Here is a 12,071-nt window from a genome sequence, read left to right as displayed (position 1 = left end):
CCAAAACGCACTTTTAATATTTCTAAACGCATTGACAGGCGTTATCCGTTTGAGGAAACCCTTATTAAGAAATGGACAGAACCACCTGTGGTGGATTCACCTATTGCTAGATTGAATAAAGCCACGGTTATTCCTTTAGAAGACGCTCCGTCTTTTAAAGATCCAGTGGATCGCAAGATAGAAGCTATGTCTCGCACCATGTTTTCCTTGATTGGATCAGCTTTCAGACCAATAATTGCTATTGGTCTGGTTTCGCAGGCTGTAACTGAATGGACCAAGTGGTTACGCCGGGACTTAGAAGAAGTCCCTCAGGCGGTATCAGATTTGTTGGAACAAATGATACAGGGGTTACAGTTTGTATGTGATGCGGCGTTAGACGCCACTCCATTAATGGCGCGAGCATCAGTCTCAGCAGTGGTTCTCAGGCGTACACTGTGGCTAAAAGGTTGGTTAGCCGACCAAGGTTCCAAAAAAGCATTGGCTAATATCCCCTTTTCAGGAGAGCGTCTATTTGGAGCCAACTTAGATGAGATCATTAAGGATCTCACCGGTGGAAAAAGCACCTTTTTACCGCAAAACTTTAAAGGTAGAGGAACTCGTCAAAGACGAGGGCCTTCTTTTTCTGCTCACAAGAGGTTTTTTCGTCCAGCGGGTGAAAAAACTAAGTCCTCCAAAGCTCCTGCAGGAGGCGTCAGGGGTCGTTGGTCGGGCAAGCAAAAGCCCGCCCCCTCCAGACCTGAAGATAAACCATCCAAAGCCTGAAGGTGCGCCCCCACCCATAACTGGGGTGGGGGGACGTCTTCGCCGATTCCCGGATCCATGGCTTTCCAGAATCCCGGACAAATGGGTTTGCGAAGTCATAAGGTCAGGGTACAAGATCGAGTTTCGATCTCTCCCACCGGCGCGATTCTTCCCTTCCAATATCCGTCTATCCGCAGATCGTTTAGAAGATCTGCGGAGAGCAGTCACAGATTTACTACAACAAGGAGTGGTAGTCCACGTTCCTTGGACAGAACGGTTTCAAGGGTTTTATTCAAACCTGTTTACAATACCCAGGAAAGAGGGCAAAGTGCGTCCAATTCTGGACTTAAGAGCACTCAATTCTTTCGTCAACCTAAGAAGATTCAGAATGGAGTCCATTCGCACGGTAGCAGCCTTCCTGCATCCAGGGGATGTCCTAGCGTCCATAGACATCAAGGACGCCTATCTTCACATTCCCATTTTCGCAGGACATCAGCGTTTTCTACGCTTTTCCGTAGAGGAGAACCACTATCAGTTTGTGGCGTTACCTTTCGGTCTCGCCACGGCTCCGCGGGTCTTCACAAAGGTGTTGGCCCCAATGTTGGCACTTCTGCGCCAAAAAGGTATATCGATTCTAGGTTACCTAGACGATCTTCTGCTTCATGCAGAGTCTCCTCAGACCTTGCTACAAAACATAGAAATTACTATGATTTCTTTACAGGAATTCGGGTGGCTGGTGAACCAGCAAAAGTCATTTCTGGTTCCCACCCAGAGGCTCGAATATCTGGGTCTAATTCTAGACACAGTCAGGACGAGAGTTTTCCTTCCGGTAGGGAAACTTCGAAAGATTCAATCAGCAGTCCAGTTGTTACTGTCCAACAGCTGGTCTTCCCTTCGGACGTGCATGAGGGTTCTGGGGTTGATGGTGGCTTCATTCGAAGCAGTCCCATTTGCCCAGTCCCATACCCGAATTCTTCAGCAAGAGATTCTTCTCAGATGGAATCGGAATCCGGAATCCCTGGACAATCAGATACGATTGAGCAAACAGACCAGAGAGTCTCTGGTTTGGTGGCTTCGGTCTCCAATGCTCAGCCAGGGAAAGTCATTTCTGCCAATATATTGGACGATAGTGACCACGGATGCCAGTCTATCCGGATGGGGAGGAATTCTTGGTCAGTTATCTGTCCAGGGACTTTGGTCCCCGGAAGAATCCAGGTTACCGATAAATGTATTGGAACTGAGAGCGATCAGACTTTGTCTGATTCACTGGACCGAGCAGCTCCAGGGCAGCCCGGTTCGGATCCAGTCGGACAATGCCACGGCCGTGGCTTATGTCAATCATCAGGGGGGCACCAAGAGTGTCCGAGCGGCCAAAGAAGTGGCTTGCATTCTTCGCTGGGCGGAACGATTTGTTCCAGCAATCTCTGCGGTGTTCATTCCGGGGGTGGAGAATTGGCAGGCAGATTATCTCAGCCGTCAGACCCTGGATCAGGGGGAATGGTCCCTCCATCCAGACGTTTTCCACCAGTTGTGCCTACGGTGGGGCACCCCGGATGTGGATCTGTTGGCATCACGATTCAACAGGAAAGTTCAGAGATTCGTGGCTCGCTCCCGCGATCCTCTAGCAGAAACCGCAGACGCACTGATCGCCCCGTGGGGGCAATACCAGCTAATATATGCCTTCCCTCCTCTCGCGTTACTGCCAAGACTTCTTCGCAGGGTAGAGGAGGAAGGAATCCCAGTAATCCTGGTAGCTCCGGACTGGCCTCGTCGAGCTTGGTACGCCGACATGGTCAGACTGGTGGCGGACGTCCCATGGAGACTTCCTCTCAGGGAGGATCTACTGTCTCAGGGACCGATCTTCCATCCTGCTTTACGATCGCTGGCTTTAACGGCCTGGCTATTGAGACCCAGGTGCTGAAGGACAAAGGTTTGTCAGCTTCAGTTATTCCTACTCTAGTTGAAGCAAGGAAAGCGACTTCCAGAAAGATTTATCATCGCACATGGAAGTCCTACATTGCATGGTGTGAACCTTTGGGGTTCCGTCCTCGGTCTTATTCGATTAGTCGAATATTGGCTTTTCTGCAACAAGGGGTTGAGCAGAAACTGGCCTTGAGTACTATCAAGGGTCAGGTCTCAGCATTAGCCATCTTCTTTCAGAAGCCTTTGGCTACTCATTCCTTGGTGCGGAATTTCATCCAGGGGGTGCGACATCTGGCTCCGCCAGTGCACGCGCCGTTACCCCCCTGGGATCTTAATTTAGTGTTGTCGGTTCTTCAGAAACCTCCCTTTGAAGATATTAGGGAGATTCCTCTACCCACGTTGTCCCAGAAGGTGGCCTTCTTGGTGGCTATTACTTCTGCACGCAGGGTGTCAGAACTGGCCGCATTATCTTGTCGTTCACCATATCTGGTGGTTCATAGAGATAAGGTGGTTCTTCGTCCGAATCCATCCTTCCTACCAAAAGTGGTTTCAGAATTTCATCTGAATGAAGAAATTGTATTACCTTCCCTGTGTCCTAAGCCCAGTCATCCTCGGGAATTTGCTTTGCACTCCTTGGATGTGGTCCGGGCGATCAGGGTATACTTGAAAACGACAGACTCGTTTCGCAAGACGGATTCACTTTTTGTGATCCCAGATGGACCCAAAAAGGGGTTGCCTGCATCTGCCGCGACCATTTCCAGATGGATCAGACAGACGGTAGTGCAGGCTTATTCTATTAAGGGTCGGGAGCCCCCGTTCCCTGTTAAGGCGCACTCCACTCGGGCACTTAGTGCGTCATGGGCCTTTCGCCATCAGGCGTCAGTGGTCCAGGTGTGCAAGGCGGCTACCTGGTCGTCGGTGCATACCTTCTCTAAACATTATAAAGTTGATGTAATGGCATCGTCTGATGCCTCATTTGGCCGCAAGGTTTTGCAGGCCGCAATTTGAGGAGACCAGTGGTCTACCTCGAGGGTTTTTTTCCGTTGAAAAATTTTTTCTTTAGCCTCATTCTTTGTTTATAATGAGCCTTTAAAACTTCTAGTTTGGCACCGGTTGGGCCTTCTAGATTGGATTTGATTTTGTCAATCCCACCCCTCATTTGTGGCACTGCTTCTGGATGTCCCAGCTCTTGAGAATCAAGAAGACTACGTCTGTCAATGAGCGATAGAGAAAAATGGATTTTTGTAAGAACTTACCGTAAAATCCTTTTCTCTTAAGCTCATTGACAGACGTAGTACCCGCCCCTCTATCATTGAGTTGGGTTGGGTTAAATTCTCTGTACTGCTTTAAACAGAACTGATTCCCTGTAGAAGAAAGAGGGAGGATATACCCTCAGGGACTGCCCCTAGGGTGGAGCCAGAACGTTTTGTCATTCTGCCTAGTCCTACTCCTGCGGAGACAACATAACCCAGCTCTTGAGAATCAAGAAGACTACGTCTGTCAATGAGCTTAAGAGAAAAGGATTTTACGGTAAGTTCTTACAAAAATCCATTTTTTTGGGGCGGTGCAAGACCTTTCACTTTAACCACTTGCCTACTGTGCACTTAAACACCCTTCCCATCCAGGCCAATTTTCAGCTTTCAGCGCTCTCACGCTTTGAATGACAATTGCGCGGTCATGCTACACTGTACCCATATGAAATTTTTATCATTTTTTTCACACAAACAGAGCTTTCTTTTGGTGGTATTTAATCATCTCTGGGTTTTTTATTTTTTACAAAAAAAAAGAAAAAAGACAGAAAATTTTGAAAAAAAAAAAAAAGTTTTTCTTATTTTCTGCGAGTAAATTTTGAAAATAAATTTTTCTCCCTCACTGATGTGCGCTGATGAGGCGGCACTGATGGGCACTGATAGGCTGCACTGATGGGCACTGATGAGGTGGCACTTATGGGCACTGATGAGGTGGTACTTATGGGCACTGATGAGGAGGTACTAATATGCCGCACTGATGAGCACTGATAGGCGGCACTGATAGGCGGCACTGATAGGCGGCACTGCTGGGCACTGAGAGGTGGCACTGCTGGGCACTGAGAGGTGGCACTGCTGGGCACTGAGAGATGGCACTGCTGGGCACTGAGAGGTGGCACTGCTGGGCACTGAGAGGTGGCACTGCTGGGCACTGAGAGGCGGCACTGACGGGCGGCACTGATAGGCGGCACTGATGGGCACTGGCGGATGGCACTGATGGACACTGACGGGTGACAGTGATGAGCACTGACGGGCGGCACTGATGAGCACTGATGGGCAGCACCATCAGTGCCCACACTCAGTGCCCATAGTGCTGCCAGTCAGTGCTCATCAGTGCCTAGATGAGCAGGCACTGATGGGCACTGACTGGCAGCACTATGGGCACTGATTGTGGGCATTGATGGGGGCACTGATGGCGGGCACTGTGGGCACTGATGGTGGGGGCAGTGTGTGTGTTTTTTTACCTTCAGTAATCAGGGCACTGGTGATCAGTGCCCTGATTACATTTGTCTGTGTCCCCAGCGGCTGTCGGCTCCCCCTCCTTCCTCACACTGCAGTGTCTGTGTGAGGAAGGAGCGCCGGCGATGAGAGATGATCTCATATGTTTACATATGAGATCATCTCTCATTGGACGGCTTGATCACGTGGTGAATGGCCGCTGTGATTGGCCATTCACCACGATCTGTGATCGGCCGTGTCCAAGGGACACGGCCGACACAGATTCCCCCCGATGCGCGCTCGCAGGAGCGCGCGGGGGGGCGTGTCACTGGAGGCCGTTTAAAAACGGCCTCCCGAAAATTCGAGTCCGCGCTGCAGCCGTATATAGGCTGTAGCGCGGATGGGAAGGGGTTAAAGGGTGATGGTTCAGACTTCGGGACGTTTTCAAGGGTTTTTTACTCAAAATGTCTGCTCAGGGGTCTAGACACTTGCCTGTACGTGATTTTGCACTTCCGGGTCTGGGGTGTGCTTCCGGCGACCCATTCCCGCTCTCATTGACTCGACAGGTCCGACGGATTCTTTGTCCGCCAGGACCCAACGTTTGTTCGGAATACAGGCAGGGTGGCAGTATGCCTATTCTTTGAGAAGAGGCGGCTGTGATCCTGTGTTCCTACAAAACAGGAACACTGATCCCTGCCTTCCCATAGTGCAAGCACTCTCTAGGAACAAATTTAACCCTTTGATCGCCCCGATGTTGACCACTTCCCAGCCAGTTTCATTAGTCCAGTGACAGTTCTTTTTTTAGCAAAACGTGTCACTTAATGTCCATTTTGTCAGTGGCAATATTGCAGTCCCACTGTAAGTCCCTGATCGCCGCCATTACTAGTATGTAAAAGAAAAAAATCTGTAAATCCCATAGTTTGTAGATGCTATACCTTTTGTGCAAACCAATCAATATACACTTTTTGGGAATTTCATTTAGCAAAATACATTCTGCCCTATATAGATATACATATATATATTATATTACAATTTTTTTTTTTTTCTTTTCAAAATTGTCTTTTTTTCGTGTATAGCGCATAAATACCACTATAAGAAAGCTCTATTTGTGGGGAAAAAAAGAACATCACTTTTATTTGGGTGCAACCATGCAATTGTCAGTTAAAATAACGCAGTGCCATATCGCAAAAAATGGCCTGGTCAGGAAGGGGGGAAAATAGGAAACCATTCATTTTTGGGTACAGTAGTGTATGATTGTCAAATTATCACAGGCTAGTACTGAAGTGATAATCTACATTTTTTATCTTCCTTTCTGGAAAACAGGATGTATTTTTTGTCCTGGCAAACCTGTAGGCCAGCCCAGGATAATTCTGCTACATGTGTATCCTAGAAGGATGAACATCTTTCTTCAGATGTACTGTTAAAGGCTAGCATTCTTGCTCTTACTCTTCAATTTTTTTTTTTTTTTTTTTATTCAAGCTAGACTCTGCTCTACATAGCTGCTAGAGCTCGTCGTTTCATTTGCAGCTTTGTGGCATGGCCATCGGAGTGCTGCAACCAGACCCTGTAGGATTGTTTTTTGTAGGGATAGTTTTGAAGAGACCTTCAGTCACGGTTTCGCGTGGAGGACTTTCCAGATTCCTTTCTGGTAAAAGTAAGCTGCAGGGCACATTCCAGATTCCATTCATCGCGTATCTTTTGCACAGTCCCTGTGTCATTTTGGCTTCTAGAGTGGTGTCCCCTATAGACCGCCACTCTATTCCTTAAAAAGATTTGCTGCCCATGGGGCATGTGAGGCCCTCAGTGATACCTGGTGTCTCTTAGCAGAGGAGGCCTCTGACCGAATAGGTCAACTGGGACCAGCTTTGCTTGTCCCTCATTCTTGTAGGGTTCTGTGTCGTCCGTGTTCATACGCATGTTTAGTTCTCCGGGTCTTTTCCTGACACCCCCATTGTGGGATACTCTGACAACTCCCAGTGAGCAGCCTTCAATATTTGGCTAGATCGGACTTGTTTCAGCATTGTAAACTGCCTGTCAACTGTAGATGATGGTGATCAACGAATTTCCTCCCTGCCTCCCTTTGGGCCCCTTGTCATTATGAAGGTTGTTGCCCTTCTCTCGCCTACCTTTTCACCTTCCATCTCCCCTTGGTCTACTTCAGACCCTTGTATGCTGTTGACCGTAGTAGGAGTATTAGACTCAGGGTCTTCCCACTTAGTGACAGGTCTTCCAGTCAGGACCCCCTTGCCCACATCTGGTTGTTTCTCTTTCTCCCCTAAATTTTATTCCACATGTTTTGGTGGTGGGTTCAGGCTGAACAGCTTCTCACTTTCTCCAGGTTTCATTGTTCCCTTCTGTGTGGAGTAATTCCACTTTAGTGGTGCCCGTTTCTACTTGGTCCTGAGCATCAAGCTGACTGTTGTCCTCTGGTCCTTTTGCTCTTCCCTTAAACCACATCTGGTATAAAATTCTAGGGTTGGTCCTTCAGACATTTCTTGCACTGCAGGCTGTCCCCTGTTCTGTTTTGTTGGGCATGTTAGTAACTGTTCTTTGGAGTTGCTTCTCATCTGGCCAGACCAATGAAGTGTCACTCTGTTGCTGCTTTCTCGCTGGAAATTTGTTTTTTACAGTGTTTCAGCCAGAGAGGAAGTTATGGCATAGGAACAGGCGAGTTGCCATCACAAACAGGAGCACTAATGAGACATTCCTCTAAGTGTAAAGAAGCATGCATTTATTTGCAAAGTTGGATTTGCTAGCTGTGTAATTTAGGGATAAATTTTATCTTTGGCAGTATTATCCATCTTTATTCATTGTAGGGTGTCTAAATGTTTATAGAAATTCCTAATGTGTTCTCTTTTATCACTGTATAGGTGAACTGGCACGATTTTGCATTTTTTGATCATGTGATGTATGAAAGTCTGCGACAGCTCATACTCGCCTCACAGAGTCCAGATGCAGATGCTGTGTTTGCATCAATGGACTTGGCGTTCGCTATAGACCTCTGCAAGGAGGAGAGTGGTGGACAGGTATGAACAATAATTATGCATGCTGACCATTTAAACTGCATTGTATAATGGCAAATAATTTGTTCCCCTGAAACTTTCTACATTGAGAGAATGGACAGTATTTGCCATGATGTTTTTTAACTTGTAGAACACATGTACTGCATTAGTAGAAAAAAACTCCACTGGGGAATGAAGGGGAGGTAGAGGCTGTACTTGACTCTTTCAATTGAAGAGTTTGTGTATTTTGGAACAGCCCCCCACAATCAGAAGTCAAGAATCTGCCACCCTCTCTTATATCACAGTGCACCCTTACTTTGTGCTGCTGCCGGGAATAAGCTGGGAGCAGAAAGTGCACGGTCTAGAGGAGAGCTGGAGTCAGCTGCCAGAATCAGCTGAATGCTGAGACCAGGGGGGGGGGCAGAGACAAGGGGATGCCGTGGCTGCACGGAGAGATGCAGTATATGTAGTAGTTCTGCCCTTTTATCTGTTGCCGGCTGTTGAGAGGGGGCGTCAGGCGAGCCTCTCCACGGCTGCATCAAGAATCGCAGGATCTGGCACAGGAGTTTTGTCCTCTTTGCCGACTGCTGAGACAAGGTGTGTGTGTGATGGTGTTGCAGGATAGGTGCAAGGGCCACGTGAAATGGCTTAGTGGGTCGGATTCGGCCCGCAGGCCTTGTATTTGACGTGCTCTATATTGTTGGCTGCCATAGAAGAATAATCAAGTTGAAAATGTTTGACGTCTCAGATGCTGAATGACAGAAGAGCTGGTAACATCCAAATCCTCTACAGTTAATTTTAATCTTAAGCATCCATTTCAAAAGCACTATTTCTCTTTTGTTCATTGAAGGACACAGCTCCTGATTCTTCTTAACCATTGGTTATACTGCCCCCTACAGGAGTAGGACAATAGGCAGGAAAAAGCTTGACTATCCCTATGGGCAGTCCCAGGGGGTATACACTAGGGATCGCCCGATTATCGGTTTGGCCGATATTCACTTTTTTTGCAAGTATCGGCCACAAACTTGACCGATATTTCGGCTCCCGGAGGGGAAGGGGGGATGGGAATTAAAGTGCCACCTGATAACACAAAAAGCAGGGTTCTTCTGCTTACCCAGCGTGGGCGCTGTTATACGAAGTCCCGCCTCCTGGACCGGCTCCTACCTATGATAGACAGCACACTGGTGACGTCTATCGTAGGAGCTGGTCCAGGAGGCTGGACTTCGTACGACAGCGCCCGCGCCGGGTAAGCAGAAGAACCGTGCTTTTTGTGCTATCATGTGGCGCTCTAATCCCCATGCACTGGTCACTCTGCATTGGATGGGGACACTGGTCACTCTGCATTGGATGTGATTGAATGTACAGAATATCGGCCTATACCGATACATTGTGACCAAAATATTGGTATCGGCCGTGAAAAAAACCATATCTGTCTGTCCCTAGTATACACCCACTCTCAGCCATAGGCACTCTTTTTTTTTTTTTTTTTTTTTTTTTTTTAGTCAGGAGTAAGTTCCCTGCTGGGATCTCTGGTCCTGGCAGTTTTTTCATTTAAAATTGATTTTTTTTTTTTTTCTCCTCTCATTATTTTGTTCCTGTGAGAAATACAATCACGGACTGGGTGACGAACTGGATAATGTAGATCTTTTGGGTCCCCCCCAGGTCCAGGCAGCGAGCACATGCAGACTTCAGCTCCTCGCTTGGTCACGACACAGCCCCACTGGATGGGGGCTGGCCTGCGAGTTAAACGTCTTGTGAGGACACATACAAACTTGCTTCGGCCTGAGTCGCAGCATTTCCTGCTGGCCGGCAGCACCCACATTAAGATGGAGCGGTGCCCAGTCTGGAGCGGTGCCCACCCTGTTCCTGGTATGGTAAGTAGCTGTTCCCCCACTACCCCTGGAGGGTTTTTTTGGTGGACGTGGTGATGGTGGGACCATCGGGTTGCCCTCCCTTCCCTTCTAATTTTTTGGTCACTTTGACTCTTTCGGCCCCCCTGCTCCCTGGGTGAGGTTATGAGCTGGCTGTTGACATGCTCTTGAGGGAGGCTGGTTGGAGTTGCTGCTGCCTTTTTTTTTTTTTTTTTTTCTGGTGCTCAACGGGGCGATTGAGCCAGGGGTTTCCTGCCATCCTGGGGGTTGGCGACTAGGGCAGGGATGTCCTCTGGGCTCCCTGCAGCAGTTGTTGAGCTGGGGGCGCGGATAGTTTAGCATCTGCAGGCCTCATGCTGCGGAATTCGACCAAAATGTTACGCCGCGGCTTTGCGGCCTACTACTCGGAAACTGCGTGAGGCGGCCCCTGTGAGCATGGCTGAAGCCGCTGCCTTCTGTTTTGGCATCTCCCTTCCCCCTTTACTGCCCCGGGTGGTATGCTGCGCTGGGGCTTGCCTACTAGGGCGCTGCAGTTTTGTGGCGGCCCCAGTGCATGTAGCTGAAGCCCCCACTCTTCTCACTCTGGGCATTTGCTGGGCTAAGGATCCATGCAATTGCGGCTGGGCACAAAACCTAGGCATTGGTTTGTGGCCTGCAGGGCCATATGGTCGGCTTGGCACCTCCCTTGGACCGGGTGGCGTTGTGGGGGCGCTTCATTTTTAATGACAGTCTTGTGTCCTCTATGGAGGGTGACGCCTTTGTTTTTTTGCAGGGTCCAATAGGTGGTCCATTAGTGGACCCTTGGCCTGCGTCCCCTTGCGGGATCGCAGTCGGCGGCCTCCCCCAATATGTTTTCGGTGTGAGCTTGGTATATAGTTACCCTATTGGGTCTGCGTCCATGCACTGATTGCTCAGATGGTGAGGATGATTCCTGTGCTCCTCTACCTGTGCTTAAATAGGTGTTGGTGGATGCACGGTTTGTGTCAATGCGTGAAACTTTAAAAATGGAGGTTGCGGCTGATGCTGTATCGGAGGCACCAGTTCCTTTTGGCACCCACAGGCCCTCCAAAGCGGCGAGGGTGTTCCTCTTTCTGCTTACCTTGACAACTTGTCACAAAACAGTGGGGTTGTTGCTAGGCGTTTTTTGCTTGCGGTATCCTTATAAGGATTTTACTGCATTAAAGCTGGACAGTCTCACCTGTAGTGTACGCCCCTGTTTCCAGGTCAAATTGGGTTACCCTTATCTCAGTTAAGGAGTCCCCAAACTTTGCAGGTCCAGCTAATATGAGGGCTGATGCACTGGTTCGGCAGTTAGGCCGGTAATTACTTTTGCCCTGGTGTCGCAAACTCTGACCGAGTGGGCTAAGCTTTTACACCGGGACCTGGACGGAGAACAGCTTCCCTCTGTCTTTGCGGAGCTGGCGGACCGGTTGATCCAGGGGCTACAGTTTGCCTGTGATGCCTCTTTTGGATGTGGTTTCTTTAATATCTAGGCTGTTTGTATAAGCAGTGGTCCTTGGGCATATTGTCTGGCTGAAATGCTGGTCTGCGGACTAGACTTTAATGCCTTATCGGATCTCCCTCTTGTAGGGGGGGATTATCTGTTTGGATCTTCCGTGTCTCACGGGGGAAAAGAGTACTCTTCATCCACAGGCTACCAAGGGCAAGGAGCCCTGTCATAGGCGTGGGCCATTCTCCTCTGCTCCTAAGCGACTTCTTCGTCTCTCAGGATCTCAAGACAAAGGATCAAAAGTCAGGGCCTCCACCAGAGGTTCCAAGCGGACCTGGTCTGGCAAGCCATGAGCGGGCTCTTCCAGACCTGCGAACCAAGCTGGTTCTGCATAAAGGGGCGCCCTCACCCGTATCTAGGGTGGGGGGATGTCTCTGCTGGTTTCCGGATCCACGGACTTCCCTGGTACAGGTCAAGTGGGTCCACGAAATTATTCGGTCAGGTTACGAGCTAGAGTTCGTTTTTTTTCCATTCCAACCTGCACTTGTCCCCCGATCACTTCCGGGGTCTCTTTGGGGCAGTGCACGACTTGTCACTTCAAGGGGTGATTGTTCCAACT

The 12,071-nt window shown here is 49.0% G+C and overlaps 1 protein-coding gene across 15 annotated transcripts in view; it reads left to right on the top strand.

The window, feature by feature from the left end:
• Nucleotides 1–12,071, top strand: part of UBR5 (ubiquitin protein ligase E3 component n-recognin 5) — a 161,825-nt gene that overhangs the window by 134,272 nt on the left and 15,482 nt on the right. For all 15 annotated transcript variants that reach the window (XM_082257864.1, XM_082257859.1, XM_082257869.1 and 12 more), the window contains one exon: nucleotides 8,000–8,155. In XM_082257864.1, the coding sequence (XP_082113990.1) occupies nucleotides 8,000–8,155 (156 nt within the window). The remainder of the gene's footprint in view (nucleotides 1–7,999; nucleotides 8,156–12,071) is intronic.

The sequence above is a fragment of the Pelophylax lessonae genome, assembly GCF_965119305.1.
Source record: "Pelophylax lessonae genome assembly, chromosome: 5".
NCBI lineage: Eukaryota > Metazoa > Chordata > Amphibia > Anura > Ranidae > Pelophylax > Pelophylax lessonae.
This window is presented reverse-complemented; position numbering and strand designations above follow the sequence as displayed.